This window comes from Hetaerina americana, unplaced genomic scaffold (assembly GCF_022747635.1).
Source record: "Hetaerina americana unplaced genomic scaffold, ioHetAmer1.1.p SCAF_2, whole genome shotgun sequence".
NCBI lineage: Eukaryota > Metazoa > Arthropoda > Insecta > Odonata > Calopterygidae > Hetaerina > Hetaerina americana.
The window spans coordinates 1,802,061-1,826,956 of NW_027286763.1; the positions used below are offsets into that span (position 1 = coordinate 1,802,061).

General features: G+C 39.3%; 1 protein-coding gene across 1 annotated transcript in view; it reads right to left on the reverse strand.

Moving 5' to 3' along the window:
- LOC139687451 (solute carrier organic anion transporter family member 74D-like) overlaps window positions 1–24,896 on the reverse strand; it is a 127,363-nt gene that overhangs the window by 15,434 nt on the left and 87,033 nt on the right. The window contains exons 5-10 of the mRNA XM_071584613.1: window positions 14,996–15,136; window positions 14,082–14,219; window positions 12,654–12,818; window positions 6,124–6,249; window positions 2,756–2,822; window positions 883–1,036 (exon numbers count right to left, since the gene is read on the reverse strand). Of these exons, the coding sequence (XP_071440714.1) occupies window positions 883–1,036; window positions 2,756–2,822; window positions 6,124–6,249; window positions 12,654–12,818; window positions 14,082–14,219; window positions 14,996–15,136 (791 nt within the window). The remainder of the gene's footprint in view (window positions 1–882; window positions 1,037–2,755; window positions 2,823–6,123; window positions 6,250–12,653; window positions 12,819–14,081; window positions 14,220–14,995; window positions 15,137–24,896) is intronic.

The following is a 24,896-nucleotide window of genomic DNA, read 5'->3' on the forward strand; positions in this document are numbered from 1 at the left end:
ATAAAATTGCAGGTACATATTTGAAATGTGTGGGTTGTGGTAGTCAAGGGGGTAGAGCGTTGGACTACTGACCAGAGGGTGCAGGGTTCGATTCCCGGGCAAGGCACTCTGGGCACCTGCAGCTCCACGCAAGCTATGTGATTTATCGAGGACCAGATCTTCCTGGGAAACCATAACCGACACAGTGTATTAAGGAACTGGCCCCCCTTAATACCCTGATGTGTGAATTTTCACACGCCGTATAGGGCTTAGTACTGGGTGAACTCTACCATCACCTACCAAACCGACCTTCTGGTTGATTACTGTGTATATGGTTTTTTTATTTGAAAAGTATATTTCAACAGTCAATTAAAAACCACATATATTAACTTAAAATTGCTACAAATCATCAATTAAATAAAAGTAAAATTTCAGAGTAGCCAAGTATTGATTCATAACTAGATAGTTGCCTGTGATGGGTCATAATGTCATTTGAGGGATTTGCTTACTTTACATTATAGTTAAAATGAAACAAGGAATGCCATCAAATGAATATTGGGGGATTTTGAATTGACATAAGATTGAATGGCCATTCAGTGAGACATGTCTGTATATTCCTTACCTTAACTGCCTGTCATAGGAACTATATTGATAGATAAAGCCTCTCTCTCTCAATGTGAAACAAAAAATTTTGGCTCAGTGATCAAGGCTGAAATTCCATTCTTAACTTCAATGCCCTGACGACAAAAGAAGAGGCATAAGAGCTGAACCGTGATCACTGTGATCCAGGAAACTGCCACAAGAAGAGAGGCTTTGTCTGACAGGAAAAGAAATTAGGAATTTATTTTCATAAAAAATATTAGAAATCTATTAAAGAATTATGAAAAATACATATTAACGTACCTCAATGTACTTCCCATCTACAAACGTATGGTTCCTGCAGCCAGCATGGCAAGATGAGTAATAAGTTTTTCCGTCATAACCACAGATGGGACTGAATGGGACCATATCACAGTGGCAAGTGTTGTTACACAGTTGTTCAAATTTTACATTTGACCTGTAAAAAAACACTTAAGATCAATGACCAGTCAAAAAATGTATATTGAACATCAATTAAATCATCCTTTACTTTTGCAACGGTCCCATTAGAGACAATTGAATTTGTAGGTAGTAGCGTTTTTTCTTCCTTCTGTCTTTTCTGTCCAAAAATAAGTCTATGTATATAACCACATAATATGTTGATAAATGTATATGTGTGTGTGTATATATATATATATATATATATATATATATATATATATATATATATATATATATATATATATATATATATAAAACATATAGCATATATATATATATGTGTATATATATATATACACACGAGGGTCATCCGGAAAGTAGTACCCGTTCGTGCCGCATGAAGTGCTGACGACGCGAGTAGCCGCTGGACGAGGTCAGATAGCTTCAGTGGCTTGTCTGCCTTCTCTGAGCCAAGTTGCGTGACGCTAGCATTGCCTGTGTTGTTTCTGTGATTGTTTACAATGTTTAAAAAAATTGAGAACGCCGCCAGTTGTGAAGTGAGGGCAGTGATTAAATTCCTCAATGCAAGAAACGTTCGCCCATGTGATATTCATCGCCAATTAAAGGAGGTGTATGGAGACAATGTAATGGACGAGTCGTCTGTTCGGCGGTGGTGTCGCAACTTCAACATGGGGAGGGGGAACACACACGACGATGAGCGTTCGGGGAGACCGTCTGTCATTACAGACCAACTGGTGAGCTCAGTTGACGAATTCGTGAGGAACGATCGGCGCGTCACAATTGATGACATCTGTGAGCATTTTCCCAATGTTTCTCGAACAATTGTTCATGAAATTGTTAAACACCATCTGCATTATGCAAAAATTTGTGCAAGATGGGTCCCTCGCGTATCTCAATGAGCTGGCGGCGAAGGACTATGCAGCAGGAATACAGAAACTTGTCACACGTTATGACAAATGCCTTAATTTGCTTGGAGATTATGTTGAGAAGTAGTTTAAAGTATCCTCTTTCAAATAAAATTTTTTATGTTTGTTAATATTTACTTTTGTGTCTTTATTTCACGAACGGGTACTACTTTCCGGATGACCCTCGTGTGTGTGTGTGTGTGTGTATATATATATATATATATATATATATATATATATATATATATATATATATATATATATATATATATATATATATATATATATATATATATATATATATATATATATATATATATATGTATAACATATTTATATATATATAACATATATATGTTTTATATATACACATATAACATATAGCATATATATATAGCATATATATATATATATATATATATATATATATATATATATATATATATATATATATATATATATATATATGCTATACGTTATATGTATATATATAAAACATATATATGTTATATATATATAAATATGTTATACATATATATATACATATATATATATATATATATATATATATATATATATATATATATATATATATGCTATATATATATGCTATATATATATGCTATATGCTATATACTTCACCCCTTACTCTGGATGCATATTGAAAAATATAATCCAGGATAATGTAAACTGAGGATTTACTGTATACTTTTTTGAATGAATTTGCATTATTTGCTTAATATTCACTCTGTGTGTAATGCAGAACTCTTGGTTGTTGTTACATGTTAATGCAAAACTGAAAACACTTATCATGAGGATACATAACTTACCCACTTTCAAGCTTTAACCCAGCGAAGTCATTCATGGGGCAGCCGATCAACATCAGAACACCCATTCCTGGAAATCAGAGGAAGTGAGCCTTTAATTGAAATGTAAAACATTTGAATGACTACTAAATGAATTGCATCCTCATTGCTCAATCCAACAAACTGTACGGGCAAATAACTTGAAAATGGAATTTAAAACAGGCCAGCACATTTTTACTAGCATGTCTTATGGCACTTATCTTATTTATTTCATCATATATACACGTACACGGTGTGTTCCAAAAATAATGCAATTATTTTTTAAAAAGAAATTGATTGAACAGATTGGCACTAACACTTAAAGTTCATCAAAGTACTGTCCTTGGGCCTCTATTGATTTTTTTCACTTTCCTCTATTGATTGGTGCGTGCCCTGGGAGGTGTCCTTGGGGACCTCTCGCAAGGTCTTCGTAACGGCTGATTGGGGGTCTCTTCTATGGATTTAAAACGGGTTCCGTTCAGGGCAGCCTTAATCCATAGGGAACAAAAAGAAGTCTGCTGGGGCGACGACATGGCTATAGGAGGTGGGGGGGGTGCATTGGCACCTAGTGTTTGGCCAGCCACTCGCAGACTCGTAGCGCGTTGTGGCTAACACCTTGGGCACGAGCTTGGCGCACACTTCCCTCGTCGCTAAATCTTCAGTAACAATGCGAAACACAACAGTAGACAACAATTTCAGTTCATTGGCAACAATCTTGATACTCAATCAACCGTCAGAGTCCAACAATTGTCGAACACGGGCCACATCGTTGTCGGTTTTGCTGGTTGATTGCCGCCCGGAGCGCTGTTCGTCGTGGCCCTCTTCCCTCTGCCCTCCTTCAAGGCCTTTTAACCGCCTCGATACTTGGTGAGTACGACAGAGCAGAGTCCCCCCATTGAGCCTCATTAATCATTTTATTAGTCTCCCCAAGAGATTTTTCAGTTTAGCACACAAAACTTAGTAAACGTGTTTCACGTTGCTTGATCGATCGTTGATTCAATTTTTTCCGTGCCATGGTCGGCGCGCAGAGGTTTGCAATAACTGACGTCCTGCCGCTTTTACCGCTTGGAGAGCACTAAGACCGGTTTTTCAGCAAATTTTAGCGTCCCACTAATTACTCCAAGTGGTTCTATCCCACTCTGACCAACAGGAGCGGAGCAGGAAATTCAATTGCATTACTTTCGGAATGCACACTGTATACAAATATAATAAATAAATAAGACCTTGGGCAGTTTCCAATCATGGACTAAAATGCACTGCTTGCATCACGTCCCAATCGCATCTTGTCAGCACAAATTGACTCCAAGTGTTCTAATTGTCCACACATACTATTTTAAATAGAACTGGTCTTCATGCATAGAAAATTATTTTAAAGGACGATCGAGTCCTCATGGATTAAAAAATGACTTCTATACTGCAAAGCCGCCCTGCTAATTCAAGAGCTATTACATTTTCGACTTTTCTAACAAGCACAACAAAAGATCTTAAGAATTTCTTTGCAATAAAATTCGCAGCATTCTCTCTTGTTAAGTCTCTCTTTGAACATGCTGGGAATGCTTAACATTGTTGGTCACACATTATCAAGTTCATGCTTAAATGAACAAACAAGAACCAAAGAAATTTCTAAGATACACCAATTTAAATTAGAGATTTAATTGGAGAACACATATTGCAGTGATTTGAAGTACGCAGTTATTAAATTACTCTAATTTCATTCTCAAGAAACACAATGTCAGCCAAATAGTACCTTTTTAAACTAGTGAATAATTTAGTTGACTCATTGGAGCTTTAAGACAAAATTTTTTTCCCATATCATCAAGGTCAACTAGATTACAATTTCCACTCTGAGAACTATAGAATCTTTAATACAATAGCTAGAATGAATGTAATGGGCAATATTTAAGATTTTACTCAATGTGTAAGTTAATTAGAAAAATAAAGGCCATTAAACAAAATTACTATCACAATAAATCATTTTTTTAGAAATAGATTCTTTACAATTTAGGTTGTCTTTCTAAGTACCGAGGTAGGAACATGTGTCATAAATTGTTAAGGTATTTTGATATTGTGGATTAGTTACCCCATATTTATTATTTTATCCCATGTTATTTAGGCAGATTTTATATTCAAACATTGAATAACTATAATTGTATTTATGTGCCCATTAAAAGAATGTGAATTTCCATGTGAAAATAAAAAATCATTTAAATATATAGTTTTAAATTTTAATAATCATTTAAATATAAATAAATATAGCCTGTTTTGTAGATTTTATGGACACCATTTTACTACAAGGCAAAAATCTGCAAATACCGTTTACATCAGTGAATTAATTTAAAATCATTGATCGTCAAACTTCTGGTAGTTCCCCCTATTAATTTATTAGTTATGTGAATGTGCTTTTGTTCATACTGGTATTGTTATAATTCCAATTAAAGAATATTGCTTAGCAAAAAGGCAATTCCAACAGGATATGAAGTACAAATGAATTCCAGGTACTTTCATTTCTCAAATGTGTCAGAGGGAAAAATGCATGTTCCTGTCCCTTAATAAAGTGTGAACATGCATTTAGATATCCTATCTGAAGGCGAAAAAAAAAGCTTTCTTGAATTCTCATATTTCACCATTAATGTAACAAAATACAAATCCTTGTATTACTTCAAGCCTTTATCTTTCCTCTACCTTGCAAGCATTTCAACTCAGATTGTTCCAATCATCACCACACACAAATGTGACTCAAAAGAGTTAAGGTGAGCAGAAATCTGCACAGGCTGATTGGAAAGCGCCTTCAAATGAGAATGGGATTCACCCATTATGATTCAGAGGGATTACAAAGGCCTCCATCCTGGCTTTTTAGGTTTGCCCTTCACTCAATGCTGCTGTTCAATATGGCCATCACTCCATTGCCTCCCTACCCACTCAGTTCTTTCCTTCCTGCCCCCAAAGAAGGGGGTGGTGCCTTTGAAAGGTATGTACTCATACGTACAACCAACCAACACATGAAAATTTCTCATTTTTTGTTCATTATATGCCTAATCTTTTTGGCCTTAGCATTAGTAACTATTAAGAAGGCTTATATTTGTGATATGGTATTAAATGTACATTCATGAAAACAGGCATTATTAAAAGAAGAAAAATAACCCCATCTTTATTTCAGAAATGGACTTCATATTTTCAGAACAGAGGTATACTTTTCCATATACTTCCATTTTAAGGGTGAACATCAACCAATGCCGGATTTGGGAGTCAATAGCAAATACATTTCAAGAATTACAAAACATTTAAAGGCAAATGCCTGGAGAAGGAACAATTAATAAAATAATGCATTTCAAAAAGAGCCAGAGGTGTCTTACCTAATGCATAAATCACAGCTGTCAGGGCAATCCATGCTGCAATGAACCTCGCATTGGGTTTCACCTTGAGGATGAACACACCACTGATGATGATGCCCACACCCATGACGAGAATCCCACCAATGCCTGGAAATTCAAGTGCAAATTGTACTGGGAAATGGGTACACATCAATTGCATACAATTTCCAAAAATAAAAACTATTTCATTATTTCTTACTAACTAAAGGGCAGAAATATTAATAAATACAGATAAGTTAAAACTACATTTTTTTTATGTATGATCAATAAAAAATTTAACCAAGGAGGAATTGTATCGTACATTAAGTGAAGTACAATGAGAATAGATAATCATAGCTGATTAATTGAAGTGCTAGCAAGTGTGCAGAATATATGATTAACTAAACGCTTTCAAAGGAAAATCATTGTGATTTTTCAACCATAAATTTTTTCTGTGGAAAAAAGAAATACTCTCACTCACTTGCACAATAGTTATCAAAAATTTTCGTGAAAAAAGGAGATTTATTCATATTTTATTTGGATGATTGGCCAAATCAAGACACCAATCAAAATGGGCTTATCGGATGATATCAAATCAACAAGGAAGCATAAAGTAAAATTTGTACTTGGGATGGGTGCCTTTAAGATGACTTACCATTGAACATATGCCAAATTGAGTGAAAAAAATCTCCATTACCCTTTTTCCACACCTTTGAGTCTCTTTATCGTGATGTTCACTACAGATAGCAATGCTTTGAAGAGTTCTATGGTTGATCAATATTTATCTATTTAATTTAACCTTTGTTGCACAGTTTTCAATTCAGGTGCAGATGTCAGAGGCATAGCTTAAGAGGGGGCATTCTCCGCTAGAAGCCTGATGATTCCCTGAATTTTTTCAATACATCAGAGCCAGATAAAGGAAGATCCAAACAGTTCTTGACTCCGCAAAGGTAAGCATGGCCTTCAACTCCCCACCCTGACTAATCCCTGGCTAAGCTCTCCAATGGCAGTAGTGCCAATCACCAAAAGGTGTTGGTTTATCCCCCAAGTAACCCTAAATATATATGGTGACTGAATTTCATTATGCTCAACTTGGATATTGATGGTCTTGGTTAGGTTCAGGCTTGGATGGTCCATATTTTATCTTATTCTTCCCTTTCGGATGCTGCATGAAGCTTCTTCCAAGTTTGACCCAAGGGGTGAGGAGACAAGATGGTGAAACTCCTCGGTGCCTTTTGAAGAATAGACTAGCAGGTTACCCGCGCTTCTCTCCTTCCTTGTACTCCTATATCGATTACCTCCACTGATTCTCCAGGAAGGACTATTCTCCCTTCCGTATTTGATCCGGGAAGAATGCGGTTACGTGAAATTCGTCGAAAAGAGTCTGCATCTTCTTGGGAGATTAATGCGGCAGTAGCTCAATGCCTTCCAACAGGTATCGTGGAATTCACTCTCGTCCACTGCTAGGGATTTGATCCGGACTTGTACTTTCTATCGGCGCCACCCACGTCTTCTGGTGGATCTTCTCCTCTGAAAATTATTTTTTCAAACACTGAATAAGTATTTTGCATAATCGAAAATAGGTTCGAGGATCTTCTGCTTTATATTCGGACAGACGACCGAACGTCTATCGTAACGCTCCAATCCTTAATTGTCCATCTGCTCATAAACGCATAACGTACCCCAGGTCTGGAGCGCCTCTTTGCCATTAACACACGACAATTACTTTTTACAATAATATCTGCAAGTAGTGGAGAATCGGAACGTTCTTTCTGTTCCATGAAAGGACCGGCAATCCCTCGTGACTTTCCGGTGGGGATGAATTGCGATGTTACAGGCGTGATTTGATGGAATTGGAAAGTACATATTCATCACCAAATAGCAGCACTTTTCCGATTCAGGGACCTGGAGATGACGTGATGCATCGAAACCTGGTCCGCAATGAAATAATAACTGGTGGGAAAAATGCTGCTGTTTGGTCATTAATTCTGATGGGAGTTTCGTATTTGATTCGGAGTCGTCGTCGGATAACAGGCGACTTCTTCTTCAAGCGCACCTATCACACTCTCTCCATGAGGGCACAAAGAACAGCCATTGCATGGGTTGCGATCTTTTCTCCGCCTCGTCTGGCACCGCCTTCCTCCCTTGGCTCTCTCTCCCATCTTGCCCCGAGCTGCGCTCCATGTTGTTTCAAATTCGACCGCCCCTGGCGATCAGCGCGACAGGTGCAGACCAAGACGTCTTCATTCTTCATAAATTTCACCAGTTGTCGGTGTCGGACTTCCTTGGGACGAGGGAGTTTAACTCTGCAATTCCCCCGAACAAACGGCCGCTCCTTGTTTTCGTTCGCTCTCTCATCCGAGCATGGGTCAAATCTCTATGGTGACACAAGTGCATGTACACACAAAGGGAAGAGTCACATCTTTTCATTGAAAAATTGACGGATGAAACGCCTGCGGAAGCGATAAACCCAACGCAAACAAGAAACGAGGAAATATGGTGGATACAGAAGATTTCACTCGCCACTAAGTAAAAGCAATGGATATCAATCTTAAAAACTTGGTATTTTTCACAGATTTTCTAAAGTAAGATTAATCGTTCACGCGAAAAAGGCTGCATCCGTGAAAAAAAAGAAATTAAGATTTTCGTTTGAAATGGATAGCACTTCAAATTGGATCGATAACATTTCAAAAACAGAATTTTTTCCCTTGATTAACTTCTCCCGTTACCTCTTTTATCCCGAATCACACGCGTGCGTATATAAAAATCACTCAATCGAATGGAAAACATAATTGATTATTTTCGTGAGCATCGCTTGATGAGTAAGCATTCGATATCTACGACTATGAAACATTCGCCGCTTCGGGGGGATGTCGCCGAAAACACTTCGCGATACACTGGGATGTAACTTAAATAAAGAAGACGTGCCATCGATGTTTTTTTATAGATTTCGTTAAGGATATCATATACCCACCCACCATATGGAATTGAGTCACGCATATAATTTAACCATTAGTGAATATAAGATGCTAAATGAATGCCAGAAAAATTCTGTACTTATTCTAGGTCAAAATCATTATAAACGTTATCGCTTCGGTTTAAGTTTCGTTCAATTATGGCCATGGAGTGGGACAACTTTTTTTCATTTTGGAGATAATATTTCCGAAAAAACATATATAATTATAAGGATTAGAGGAATCAGTGTTTAACTTTTGAAACACGCTTCACATTATTCGTATTAGTTCAAATTGTTATGTAATTCGGTAGCTCTGGCTTCAGAATTTTCGGATTAACGATACTTTTATGTGCCTAGGACTGAACTTGTGCGGTTGGTTTCCCTGGTCACCCAACCGGAAATCGCCAATCCAAACCCGGAATTAGACGTCATTTGGCGCCGCTTTTACCACCCCAATATTGCTCAACATCGTTTGAATTGGACCGAACTTCGGGTAAAAACTTACTCGACTTATCTTCATTATCTTACCCTCTTCTTATCCGGTTATCTTAATTTTTTTACAAGTTATTATTTCTCATTTCATACATATTTTGAATTGCTTCGTCGATATTATATCGACGACACTCTGATGACATTCTACCACACATGAACTTTCGTGAATTACTTCAAACTTAGATTGAAATGTTGTGGTTACACGTTTTTAACATTGCAATTTCACATCGTTAAAAAAAACTCTTAAAGAATATCGAAAATTAATTTCCCAAATATTTTAAATTCGAATATAATTTCATGATTTTTGTAATTCACGAGAATGCAATTGACGCGCCATTACTTATTCGCTGCACCCTCACGATTCACGCTTTTTCAAATTGATCTATTTATTGCCAAACTATGGATTTGCTCTGGAATTTGTTAAATTGTATTCCCTGTGGTGGCGCACTGCTGTACACACATTTCAAAGAATGTAACCCATAAAATTTCTCATGAATGCATCTTCCAGAAGAGCCAGTCGAACTCTTGAGAAAACAAAGCGGCCCTGAAAAATCCCAAACGATCTCGTTTAAGTAGAGCGACCACTGTTCTTACCACGACCCCCAGGGTAGCAACCTCAGAAATCAGAGACAAAGAATTTAATAATGATCTTTTAATTTAATCAAATGCCACGCAGCATTCTAAGCTTCATTTGATGCAGACTATCCAAATTTTATCTCGATCGCCGGCTTCGCGTTTCATTGCGACATTAAGCTCTAAATTTCATGGATCGGAATCTTGAGTTGATTTCGGCAAGTTTGATCAGCGAGATTTCGAATGAATTTGGAATAAAAGCCATAAGGCACTATCAAGAGGAACAGGATCCCAAATGAAATTTGTCGTCTCCGGCATAAATTTATGGAATAAGCATAAAATATTGAAATGAAATGAAGTAATTGACTTTGTAATTCCACACACTTTATTTAAAAACACGACCCAGGTTTCTACGTTCAACGTCGAAACCTGGGTCGTGTTTTCAAATTAAGTGTGGGGAATTACAAAGTCAATTACTTCATTTCATTTCAATAAGCATCACAAACGGCAACAGCGACCAACGCCGCTATTACAATCCATAACAAAATTGAGTCGTAGTAAAGCAACCAAACCTGAAGTAGAATTGGAAGACTTTAGAGAAGCCGTGCACTGTCCGTTTCACTAGTCAAGTCAATAACTGTCAATCAATTCAATTCAATGTTACAAACTCTCCATCAACCAGTTTTAAAGGCATCGATTGAAGATCTTTTTTTCCATTTTTACGTAGAGTTTAAATTATAGACAAATGTTTCTTTTCGCTCATAGTTTAACCATACATATGCGCACAATTGAATACCCACATCATATTAGGTTGGGATAGGACTCATAGATGACACTGGAGGGTCCAGAATAACAATTAATCATATTCATGGGTTGCTTAAACACTTCTTTCTCGCCAAAAATATCACTTCTCGAAAGTCACCGATGTACACTCCACTTCTCTTTCCTTTATCACAGACCAGGTTGCGGAACCATACAGCGCAACACTCCATATCGCAAAATCTCCATCAATCCCTTCTCCGCGCCCTTTGAGTTCCAGTGATTAATTTATACGACTCTCTATCTCCGTGAACACTTCTTTTGTTGACGCAATTCTTTACCTAATCTCCCTGCTGCAGCAATTTAACTCAACAAAAACAGACCCAAGTGGTGAACTGTTCCTCCTTCTCTGATTTATTCCCAGCTACTTTATGCTGAATTTAGACTTCTTATATAAGGAATCTTATTACTCCTTTTCCACGATTGATATTCAACCCACATCTCATGCACAGATATTTCACCCAAGAAATACAGGAACACCTTTTACTATGGCTCACTCAATCAAAGTTAATTTCAACACAATGAAATCACATGAACGATGGCAGTTAAGCATAAAACGCCACATGTCGGTCGAACCCTTCCGGGAACGGGGGATGAAGCAACTACGTACGGCGATCACTCTTCCCGAATGACCCAGGGATGATTATTTTGCTTCGGGATGCAATTAGGCATAAAATATACTTTACAAATGGACATTGCAATAGTAGCCCTTTCGACGCTGAAATTACGTAGTCCGTCCAATTAATAACTGATGCCATAAAAACTTTATTTTGCAAAATTTGGTCTATACATCGATTTTGTCCCCTTCTTCAAAGTACTCTCCATTCGTTGACTATGCACTTATTCCATCTTCTTCTTTTCATACACTGTTAATAAAGCACCCTTTAAGGAAGTCCCCTTGGCAGTTAGGCTTTTTAGTTTCCTCGTCGTTTCTTGCTTTATTGTGTCCACATCTTCTCAGTGATGTCCCCTCATCACATTTTTGCATTTTGGGAGCATGAAAAAGTCGCAGGGGACGAGATATGGCGAATGAGGAGGATGATCAAGGATCAAGGCGATTGAATTATTCGCCGGAAACTGGCGAACAATCAATGCTGAATGTGCATTGGTGCATTGTCATAGTGTGGAGGATCCGTCCATCACCTCGAGTCAAATTTGGTCGCGCGCATTCTCTCAAACGCTTGAGAACTGTAATGTAGGACTCAGCACTTACGATAAGGACAAGGGACCGCACACGATCAATGTTGTCGTCAACACAGGTGGTTGAATGTCGTCCCGGCCTTTCGCCATCATCCGTCTTGGTGTCTTGTCGGCCATCTTTAAAACGCTCTATCCACTTGAAAACGGGGGTTTTCTTAATAGCATCATCCACATAAACAGCCGTCAACATTTCAGTAATTTCTTGATAACTTTTACCACACTTCACCAAAAAACTTGATGTTGATTCGTTGCTCTATGATTTCGTCAATTTCCAATTTCGACAAACAGTAAAATCAAGGACCACAGAAACTAGCATAACTGGCACCATACGCACAGCTCGACGATCCGCCAAGCACAGACGGCTCATTGGGTCTCAGGCAACTAGCGCCGCTAGTGGGCGGGGTTGTAGTCAGTCGCGTCATGGCCGCCAGATGGCACCAGTTCGCGCATTTATTGGGAGGAGTAGTATGTGACAAAGTCGTTCATAAAATACCTGATATCATGTTCGCTGAATGAGCGGCGAGACGGAACTGGCTCTCGAGGTACTTGGGAAGAAATGTGTAGAGGCCCGCGATGGGGAGTATGTGCAGAACACTACTAGCCGTCCGGAACATTAATATTTCGTTGCGTAGCAACCTCTTCACCGCCTTGGGGAAGTCTGGAACGAGGAAAAACCTCATTAGCGCCAAATTTCAACCACATATTTTTATAATACATCATTAGGTAAAATAAATTGCAAACAATTTCTTGAAAACAACAGTCATCCATGAAACGTCCAAAATTCAGGATAAGCGAGATTGCATTGGAAATAAAAGCCTTGAAATAAGTTTTTTGCTGGACCTCCAGTCCAGTCTTTTTCGGAACAGACTTTGGTGGCTCGGTTTAGGTTTTCGCTGGAGTTGAGCCCGATTATTATTGTTGGCGTCTTCAACCTTGGCGTCGTTAAGAATTAGTTATTCATTGAAAGAGTTCAGTCCTTCAGGAATGTATCTAGTTCTGGGATATCATTTGCACACCAAGGAGATATTATCATTTATCTGAATTTTTTTGTAGTTTTTTTAGGGGAGGCGACCGACAGCTAAGGTCATGAGCACCATAAGGAATGGATGGGAAAGAAAGGGCTGAGAAAAACCCGGCGTCGGCATTGGCCTACTCTCAACGAAAGGCAGCAAGGGGTCCGCAGTCTAACGTCCCATCCGACGGACGTCTTACTCACTCAAATTACCCTCCACAAAGCACCTCAAGCCTGTACGATAACCACCACACCATGCCGATCCACTCATTCATCGGTAATGAAGGACGAATGTTGATTATCTACTCCGATAAAAAAATTAAAAATTTCCACCCACTGATCAATAGAAGGGATATTTGAATAAATTATTTTATCCATTGATTATCATGCGGGATGAGAAGATTTCATAAAAAGTAAACATTTAAACATTTTCTATTTGGCCCAAGTTTACTGGTCTAAATTACTTGAACAGCTTTTTTGAATAATTAAATGCCAATTATTAGTAGTTTTGAGGGGAGGCGACCGACAGCTAAGGTCATTTGCGCCATAGGGGATGGACAGGAAAGGATGAAGGGTGGAGAGAAACCCGGCGTCGGCATTAGCCTACTCTTTACGAAAGGCGCCAAGAGGTCCGCAGTTTAACGTCCCATCCGACGGACGGCGTACTCACTCAAAGTACCCTCCACAAAGCACCTCAAGTAGGGATCGAGATACCTCTGAAATATATTCAACACCGCCGGGATTTGAACCCGCGCCCTCAGGGTGGGAAGCCAGTACGTTAGCCCCCGCACCATCTCGATCCCCGCCAATTATTAAAAAATATAAATGCTCACTTGAACTAAAAAATAAAAAAATAAAAGTAAGTTAAAGGTAATGACATGCAATCAAAAAAATGCCTCCTTCAAGTACCTCTTAGGCTGGGATTCTTCTGTTTGGCAGTTTGCGGAGGTGGGGCTAGTTTTGGTGACATATGAGACGTCAGTTTTCTCGGAAAAGAAAACATGGCAAGAGACGCTAGCATAAGAAGCGCCGAGACGAGAATCAGTCCTGTGGAGATAAAGGAGAAATATTAATTACCATCTGGGAAGAGGAGTACTTTTTATCGTAATTTTAGTTTGATTGTGTGTGTGTGTGGTAAAAGCGAGTTTCATAGTCCGCAAATGGAAATTTTGCAATAATCAATCAAAGTGTAGCATTTAAAACCAAAACCACAATGTATTTTTCACATGAAATTAAATTACGTTTTTATCGTGAATTTTATTAATACTAAACTTATTCCGACAAATTAACGTATTTTTGATGCTTACCAAAAATAATTATGGTTACACACCGAATATGATACAATACCCGGAAATATGAACGTTTGCATAATTACGCATCTTAGTCCGACACAATTTCAACTTGGACTGTAATCCATTTTTATATTTTTAATTTTATTTACGAATTTATTCATATAATTTCATATTATATACAAAGTTTCAACCCATAATCCAAATTCGAAAGTACATAATATGCTTATACGCATCAATTTATATCCCATAATTCGTTTGGTGACAATTATAATGATAATTACTGAGGCGTGAAGGTAATGCCTAAGCATTTGGAACAACATGGAATCCCTTTATCTCTCGAAAGAATCTGCACACTCAAGAGCAATCCATCAGCCTCCTTACTCGAAAGTAGCTCGGCGATGTAAAGGAAGTTTCAATGGATTCAAATCAGTAACCCATTACCCATTTGAAAGAATTTCATGCATGCTGATTTTTGGTAGGTTTAAGTAGGTTAGAATTAGCAAGAGAGCGGGAGCAAAGAAGGGCACTCACCCAACCACCAGGCTCCGACCCAGCGGGGGTCCGTGGGAGGGATGAGGGGGTCCACGGTGGGATGCGTGTAGAGGCGGGTGCAGAGCGATCCCAGCATGAAGCCCAGCGCGGGACCCAGTATCCGGACGCCTATCGTGATGGCTGCAAAGCGAACACATTCAAAGTATCACATGGCGAAACAATCAAAAGGGAGAGATGGAATCCATTCCACTGAAATAAAATCCCGAGCACAGAAACTGCGATCGCACGAATACACGAGGGTAGGCTGAAAAGTAATGAAAGTTTAATTTTAAAAGTATCAATTATATATAGGGTACGGCAGTTCGATCCGGACAAGTGAAACTTTTGTTTGAAAAAAAATATATTTAAAAAAAATACAAATGAAAATCCTTTCACGAACAAGTAGTGGTATCGGTCAAGAGTAACAATATTCAATGTAATCCCGTTCAGCTACAATGACCGCCTCCGATCTTGTCCTGATCGATCGCACAAACTCAACTAAAACAGCGCTGTCCATATACGCGAATGCTTCTACGTTAGCGGCGCATAGATATGCGACGTTATGGTGCCTCGTCTTATTGGTAGCTCTTTGGACTACGCTCCAAAAATAAGAGTCGAGGGGAGTTCAAGTCCGGGCTATTCGGGGGCCGGAACCCCTTTTCAACGGAACATATCAATGTCACCATAGAGCCAGTTTTGGACTATATGACTCGTATGAACTGGTGCAATGTCCTGTTGACAGGCATATTGTCTCCCCAAGGATACATTTACCATCCACGGTTTAACGACATTCTTCAAAATTTGCAAATCCGCAAAATTTTGAAAAATTCCTCAGAAATCAGCGCCTAAGCGTTTCCTCGCCGGGTTAGCAAAACCTTCCCCAGACTTCTCCGAAGCATTATACGCAGCCACAATATCATAAACAGGTGATTTGGGGTACGCGAAGAATTGAACTATTTCACTGGGCGAACGCCCAGCGCGAACTATTTCGATAACAGCGCCTCTTCGATTGTACTCCGCACTTGTACGTAACATCTCGGCCATTTGAGGTGACAACTGTTTACTAGATGCCTATAGCTTTCAAGAACGCCAATCGTGACCTCCAGTGGAACTATGATATGGCGGGAATTGCAAATTGAAATTTGTCTGGATTTAAGCGTCGCACCCTGCATATAATCGCTTGTTGGAGAAATGGCAGGGAGAGAAAGAGAGAGAGAGAGAGATTGAGGGGTCCTCTTTTTTTAGATTTTCACCGGATTCATTAAATGAAGAATGCTTCTTGGCTTCTAGGGGTCAGTTTCTCAAAACTGCAAGTCAATTATGATCACCAGGGACAACCGTCATTTGCGAAAGTAGTCGTATACGAGGGGAGCCCAAAAAGTAACAGGAGTGTAGTTATAGATTCTTTAGTTCTCAATATATATTTACATTAAATCTTGTTCACCTTCAAAGTATTCCCCATCGACCACAATGCGCTTCCCCAAACGATACTTCCAATGTTCGAAACATTTCTGAAATTCATTCATCGGGATGTCCTTTAGGCCTTGTGGCGATTTTTGTTTTACTTCCTCCACAGTATTAAAACGCTTCCCTTTCATGTCCCTTTTGAGTCTGGGGGACAAAAAGAAGTCACGGGGACCTAAATCCGGTGAGTAGGGGTGGACAATCTATTTCATGCCGTTTTTTGTCAAAAACTGCACCACGGAGAGGGCGGTATGAGCCGGCGCGTTGCCATGATGGAAGAACCAGTCAGTCGCCTGTGTGCCAAAGATCTGCTCTTTTCTCCCGGATACTCTCCCTCGATCTCTTCAAAACCTCCAGGTAAAACTTCTGGTTGAAAGTTTGACCCGGGGGAACGAACTCCAAGTGCACAATACCTCTGCAATTGAAGAAACAAATGAGCATTGTCTTAATTTTTGATTTCACTTGGCGAGCTTTTTTTGGACGAGGAGAGCCAACTGTTTTCCATTGGCTTGATTGCTGCTTCGTTTCAGGATCGTATCCATAGCACCATGATTCATCAGCAGTAGTCACGTTGGAAAATAATCAGGGTCCTCTTCGAGCTGATCTTGAAGCTCAAAACATGCCTGAACTCGATGCTCCCTTTGCTCGTTAGGGAGATGGCAGGGGACAAATTTGGCTGAAACCCTTTTCATATACAAATCTTCAGATAGAATCCTCTGAATTGAACTCCATGACACTCCAGACATCTCAAAGAGTTGATCAATGGTTCTGTAACGGTCTTCACGAATGAGGGTATTGATTTTGTTGACGTTTTCGTCAGTTCTTGAAGTTGAAGGGCGGCCTGAATGTTGTTGGTCTTCAATTGGCATTTCACCATTTTTAAAACGTGTAAACCACTCATAGACTCCGGTTTTGCTTAGGGTAGCTTCCCCATAAGCATTACAATAGTTTCCGCGGCCTATTTACCCAACAGGAAACAAAATTTCACTGTAGCGCGTTGCTCTTGATAATCCGCCATCACGTTTTTCGCCGAAATGAAACGAGTAATTTCACTGAAACAGCTCCCACGAACGGACCGATCCACTTACAGCGACGGCGCTGCGCATACTGACGCAGGTGGCGTAAACCTGACGTACGACCGGCCGAACAAAGGCTTCCCCCACTCTCGCTCCCCACCGCAGCCCAATTCCCGTTACTTTTGGATCCACCTCCAATAAGAAGCCATTTAAATAATATAGATGTACATATTTAAAAACATGAGGAAAAAAAGGTAAATTTAGCCGAGTAATCAAAATATTGTAGTGCATCAAAGTTTTGAGCACATTATCTTTTACAAAAAATAGACACCCATATTCTGGAAAGTACGTGGAGGGTTGAAGTCCTGTTTACTCGGTAATTAGAATGCACGGAAAATCAAAACGGAATGAAGGGAAAAATTGAAGTGAAAAGGGAAAAACGAAAAATGGATGTGAATGGAACAATTGGCGTAGTGGTGTAACTTGATGAATGCGGGCGGCCAGATAGATGCTGGAGAAGTCCTTCGATCCTTTCAAATTATCTTCTTCCTTAACTTCTACAATTTCACATTTAATAAATAAAATTAATAATGATAATCCAGTTACATAATTAGACTTGATAATTGGAACTAATTCTAAAATAACTTTGGTTTTGTAATAACTGAAGTGATACCTTTGTAGTTTATCTTCAAAACTATCGCATTTTTATATTATTGATGTTGCAGAGGTCCGAGGTTTAATCTTTCCCTTTAATTATACCTCGCATTGATTTTCGTGCATCCCTGCAAGTGATGGGAGCGCAAAGAAATACTGTCCGCGTTCACATTATCATATCTCAAACGCAAGTGTCAACATTTTTTGATCTTGATGCAATATTTTCTTAAAGATTTCTCTTCAATCCGAAAGAACTGATGTTTTCAGAGTTGAATTGAGTCGCTCAATCATCAAATAATCCCAGAAAAATTGGTACGTCTATGACGATTGGTAATGATTATTGGGTCCGTCGATGAAGGTGGAAAACAAGCGAATTGTTTGCAAACCATTTTAAGTTCACCTGATATTTCTCAGAATTTTTGCGGGCTCAAAAACCCCGGAATGGCACCACCGTGAAAAACTTGCATTCGCGTCTCAATTCGGAAATATTTCCTCGGGGTGGGAATCTCCATCAGCCGCCTGTATTTTTACGTGATTTCCTTTATTCCACTCGGAATTTCAACGCGTGAAATTCTCTCCCAAACGGCCAATCACGTACCACCCCCATAAATACAAATATCACCATTTGGCTTCGTTGCGGCGAGGCCAAGCTCCAGCAGGGACTTTCACAAACGAATGCGACTTAGAGACTGTCAAAAAATAAATAAATCATCGCAGAGCACGCAGGTCGGCGAACGAGATTGGATGGGCAATATAATTTGTTTCAGGTGTCGAGCGAAAAAAAATTAAAAAAATCCTCATCTCGGAGTCTGGCCGACGAACGACTCATCGAAGCCACAAAGCGAGTGCGTGAGAGTACCGGTCAATCACTCGAGTGCCATCTACGAACGCGAGAGCGCCACAATGCCCGTCATTTATACCTATATGCTTTTAGATACACAGGGCATACTGCCATCAAATATAATTTTCGAGTGAAATATTGAGAAAATTGCCACTCCCTCTGTACATTTCTGAATGCAACTGAAGATGTTACGAGAGTAGGCTGAAAACGAATGCTTGTAGACCAAAAACAAAATGACCTTCAGAAGCAATCCTGATGCCATGTGGAAGTAACATTCCACTTAAACACGCATGCGCAAGTTTGAGGTCGTTACATTCATTCAGTGTATTTTGAGAAGCGTAAGTATGGAGACGTGTTCTAGTGCTACGTCAACGCAAGTTAAATAGCGTACTGTTATCGAATTTTTAACTGCTAAAAAAGTGACTCCTACTGAGATCGATCGTCGTCGTTTAAAGGCTGTTTATGGTGATGATGTTGTTAATAGCTCTACTGTAAATCGATGGGTGGTAAAATTTCGTGGTTGCAAGCCTAAAAAAAGGCATAATTGTAGATGAAGCATACAGCGAACGTCCGATCACTGCCACAGACAATAAACATAAAACACTAGTCGAATATTTGCTTCAAAATGACCGGCGAATCACTCAAAAGCGTATCGCAAACCAAATTGGAATATCCAAGGAACAAGTCGGTTTCAATATTGACCAATTGGCATACCGTAAAATCTGTGGACCATGGGTACCACGCCGTCTTACAGGCGAGAACAAACAGCGTCGATTGGATGCTGCGAGCAACCCTCCTTATTCCCCCAATCCTACGCTTTGCGATTTTTATTTTTTTCTTCAAATCAAGAGACACCTCAAGGGTAATCATTACACCTCGGACGATGAGGTGAAGGCAGCTGTCGATAACAACACGCTGTTTAACCCGCGTTGACATGGCACCAGAACACGTCTCCGCACTTCCGATTCTCAAAATACACTGTATGAATGTAACAAACTCAAATCTGCGCATACGTGTTAAGGGAGAATATTAATTCCACATGCCATCGAGAGAACTTTTGAAGGTGATTTTTTTGTGGTCTACAAGGATGTGTGCATTAGTTTTCAGTCTACCTCGTATTTTCAACTTGAATGATTTCACCTAACGGTAAACAATCGAATGCTGCTAAACGTTATGAAGTTACAAAATCTGATAAATGCACCTTAATAAATAATTGCCCTCCCCCCAATAATTTTGTTAAAAGCCAATTTTTCTGGAATGATTTGATGATTGAGCGACTTTATTCAACTCTGAAAACGTAAGTTCTTCCGGATTGAAGAGAAATCTTTAAGAAAATATTACATGAAGATTTAAAAATGTTAAATTTTGCGTTTGGGATATGATAATGTGAACGCGGACAGCATTTATTGTAATCTCATCACTGGCAGAGATGCACGAGAATCAATGCGAAATATAATTAAAGGGAAAGATTAACCCTCGGACCTCTGAAACATCAAGAATCTAAAAATACGATAGCATTGAAGATAAACTACAAAAATATCACTTCAATGATTACAAAACCAACGTTATTTTAGAATTAGTTCCAATTATTAAGTCTAATTATGTAATTGGATTATTATTATTAATTTTATTTACTGCCATCTTTTTATTACTACCTTAAATGCACATTATGGAGAATTTTTAAGGAATTGTAAAAAGTCTAAAAAATTATCAAATTACAAATTTAGGGAAAATGTGATATCAATATTTTTAAATGTAGTCCCTCAGTAATAATGAGATTTATTTCGAAATAACTAGGAGTTTGGTGGAATTATGAGGAATAATAAAGGTAAATTTATGAATATTTGTCAGCCTCCTTTTAGCTCGAAGAGAAACACAACGAAAATCTCATCTCAACGATCACTGCGAGGCAAGTTCATAGATCGGATAGAGCGATCTCTAAATCCAGCCAATAACCATTGGAACTCTCTTTTTATTCCTAGGATGCTCCCTTCTTGCCCAGACATGCTCAAATGCGTAGCTGGCGTAATTGTCTCCATTTGACCAGGAAAAATTGTGACAATTAGCTGAAAAACTAAAACGTTGACCGAAAAATAAAATGAAGTTTTAGAGATGGGGAGATAGAGCATTAAAGGAAATGTTACACTGTAAAAAGGAAAGAATATTCCATCTCTTCCAATGCTACTCCGCTCTTGATTTTTTTTGTTTCTCCCTCCTTAATCGAAATAATTGCACTTATTAATCGTAAAGAGAGAGAAAGTCGAGGTGCACGTGATATTTATTTGACTGCAATGGTGGTGTGAACCCCATTCATTCGCGCTATCCTCGAAATATGTTAATCATCACACAATAAACGTTTTTCCCCGGGCGAGCTGAGTATTGCCCGAGAACATCACGGCCATCGCGGGAGGACTGACGCACGCCACTCGGGGATAAATAATGAGGAGTCCAGTTCGGAGCAACAATGAGACGGCTTGGGGTGCGGGAGGGGACGTCGGGAGGTGGGAGGGAGGGGCAAGCGCACTAAGATGCCGAGGGACACGGTGAAAGTCGCCCGAGTCCCGAAAAATCGATATTCATTTGAGGCGCCTCCTTGCGGAGTGCGCGCCGGGGGACTATGGCGGAAGATGCGAGAACCCACGACAATCTGGAGGGACACTTTAGCATTCGCGGCGGCCGGCGTTCCGGGGCGTCCCCGGAGCGCCTGGCGCCGCCCCGGAAGCACCACCCTTCCATGGCACAAGTGCAACGCTGTTGCATATCCTCAAACACCGACATCTTATGCGTCACGTCTGTGTTGCGGGTGGAGGCAGCGACAAGGCGCCCGTCCGTCCGCTGCACGTACGTACGCCGCTGACTCGCTCGCTCCCTGCGTGCGTGGTGGCCGTCGTCCCAATGAGCGAGCGAGCGACTCGGGTCACTCGCGAAGGGCGGCGGCGATCCCCGCCCGAGATTGAAGTGAACGGGCGCCAAATGGAGCAAGGAGTTCCGAGGAGGGATTTGAGATTTCGTGCCAACGCATTCGTAGAATCTGCGGTAGACGTTTGCCTGCGTTTCTGACGAACCGAAGTCAAGCGCACGCGTCCTAACTTTTAAAATTCCCATCCATCTGCTTTCAAGGAGCCAAATAATAAAAAAGGTCAATTTCATATTATTATTGAATAAAAATTTCTTGAACTTGAAGTGAAAAATCAAACAGGAACTGTGAAATGCATTATGTTTTCGTAGATTTTTTGCAATAACATTCCATCTCATCCTAATTTAAAACAGGAATGTAAAAATTTAATTTCCCAAAATATTCATCAATATCAACAGTGTTTTAATTTTTACAAATTTTACTATCGCCACGAACTACCGTGGAAACAGTATGGACCATGACAATGTTTTGCCAAATATATAACGTAAAAGCTGATTTGTACCAAATAAAATATATTCTGAATACAAGAAATGCCAAAGCACATAAGAATTAAAATTATTTTGCTTTATCATACATAGGTCCATTTATAAGAATATCACAAATAATGAATGGGCTTAGAATTCCTGAATGAGAACGCTTAACAGATTTTATCAAAAGATTAATGAAGAAGTGATTCGGAATTCTTTAGCAATACAGTGTCCGCATTACATTCAATTCTGAGTATAACTTATGCTAACAGTGTCGTCTAAGTTTTGAACTCATGATTCAATATTATAAATAAAAATTATTGGAAAAGGTACTTAAATTGATAAAGACATTGCATATGATTTTTGCATCTTGCCAACTTGCCCATTTTTATGGACACAGTGCGCCTTGACGCATTACGTCAAATGTGCCAGTCGTTGAAAAGTAACTTCCATTAAGAAATAGCAGTGGACTTCAGAATTGCCTTGGAATTAGATTAGTAGATTTAGCATTAGTTGTTCCTTAGTTTTAGCTTACAATCTGCTCGCTGATCTCTTCTCAACGTACTATCTGACTAACTCTTCGCACGAGGATATAATGACAGAAACGCGTGAAATAAATGTTTTCAAACTACATGCTTGAAAAAATAAAAAGTCCCGGCAGATGAGAAACTGCTTAACACTAATGCAAGAAAATCCAAGGACAGGGAGTAGCTTATCTTTAAATCACAGTTCGTCGACCTTCTTAAGGAAGGATACCTTGAAATTAATTGGGAACTGACTGATAGCTCGCAAAAAAATCTTCCTTAAGGGGCAAAAATATACTTCTAAGAACAAAGGCTTCTTATCAACAAGCCGAAAGGCATCATTACTAGCCTAATTTGTACGCTGGATGCTTACACTCCGAACAACCCAAAAAGATCGAACGATGTTGTTCTGCTTCGTGGCCAATGGGTCCGATTTTCAGACGAGATTTCATTGTGAATTGCATTTATTTCGTCCACGAGCATCCTGTGTAATAAACTAGATATCACTAATTCAATCAAAACTCAAAGCTTTCAAATCAAAAATTTGTTTCGAATGACGATATGAGGTATGGATCGCCTAACCAGCGAAAGATATTATTTCTCTTTGACCTTTTCATCACATTTACCTAGCACTCTTCTCATAAATCCTAGCTTTTTGTTAGCATGTTCAAATATTCCCCTTATGTGTTCCACCTAGGAGAGATCGTGAGTGAGGGTAATACCTAGGTATTTAATTGAGTCTACACATTCCATTTCGGTGTTCCCAATGCAGGAGGCGTTCGGGAGGGAATTGGTCTATTTCCAAACATTTATAACTACGCACTTTTTTAAGTTTAATTCTAATTGCCAAGAGTCGCACCAACGTTGTGTAGCATTGAGGTCATCTGACAAAGCTGCTATGTCCTCAGGATCACGGATATCACGGTATAACACTGCATAATCGACAAATAAACGTATATTACTAGAGACTACTGAGTCAATGTCATTAACGTTAAGAAGGAATAAAAGAAGTACGATAACACTTGAGGAACACTTGAGGTAACTTCTACTGCATTTGAGCTAACTCCGTCCATTACTACTCCTTGTACCCGATCATTCAAAAAGCCTTTAATCCAATCCCGGATATATTTATCAATGCCACATGCTCCTAGCTTTGAGAGTATTTTTTAGTGTAGAACAGATAGATTTAAGATGTCCTATTTTCCGCGAACGATAAAAGATTGGAATAATATTGTCCGACCGCGGTTGGGTCATATTCAGGTCAAATTTAGTCTGGTGTGTATTCACCCCCTGCCACACACCCTAGCGGTTGCTTGCAGGGTACTAAAATAACTAATACAACTGACTAACAACCTCAGTTAAATTTTGTATCCAGAGCCATCACTTGGCAGTTTCCGGTCAATTGCAGAGCACTGTGCATTTCCTATTTAGGCTACATGGTGTCACCATTTTACACAATCTGTCCATCCGAGGTAACTTCGGGAGGGTCCAATACGCATCGCTTTCGACCTATAAAAAATTGTGCAGAACCTAAACTTACTTATTTTTCCCGAAGAACAATTTATTTCTTCATATTTTCATACTTTCCACCCACCATCATTAAGAATTCAATTCTCCCCCCTTTCCCCTCCTATGTCCTTCCACCATAGCCTTCAATCGTCCCTCAAAATCTCTTCCACCCAACACCTTCTTCCCAATTCCCACTATCTCCCCCGTAAATAGGCAACACCTCCCCTTCCCGCACATCCAACCTTCAAAACTAGGATTCTTAAAGTCTCCAAACGACCTTCCCCTAACCTTGCACAGACCTAGTTACTGAACAATATAAAATTCACTCCATATATAAGTCTTTAATAAACTTTAATTCATATCATCACTGAAAATCTCTCTCCCTTATCCCTCTTTGTGAATACTTCTTTTGCCACTGGATTTTTCTGAATAGCTTAATCGCGTATTTTCAACTCAAACTCAATTAACATGCGCAAAATTTATTAGCTGCTCTAAATCTATATCCTTTC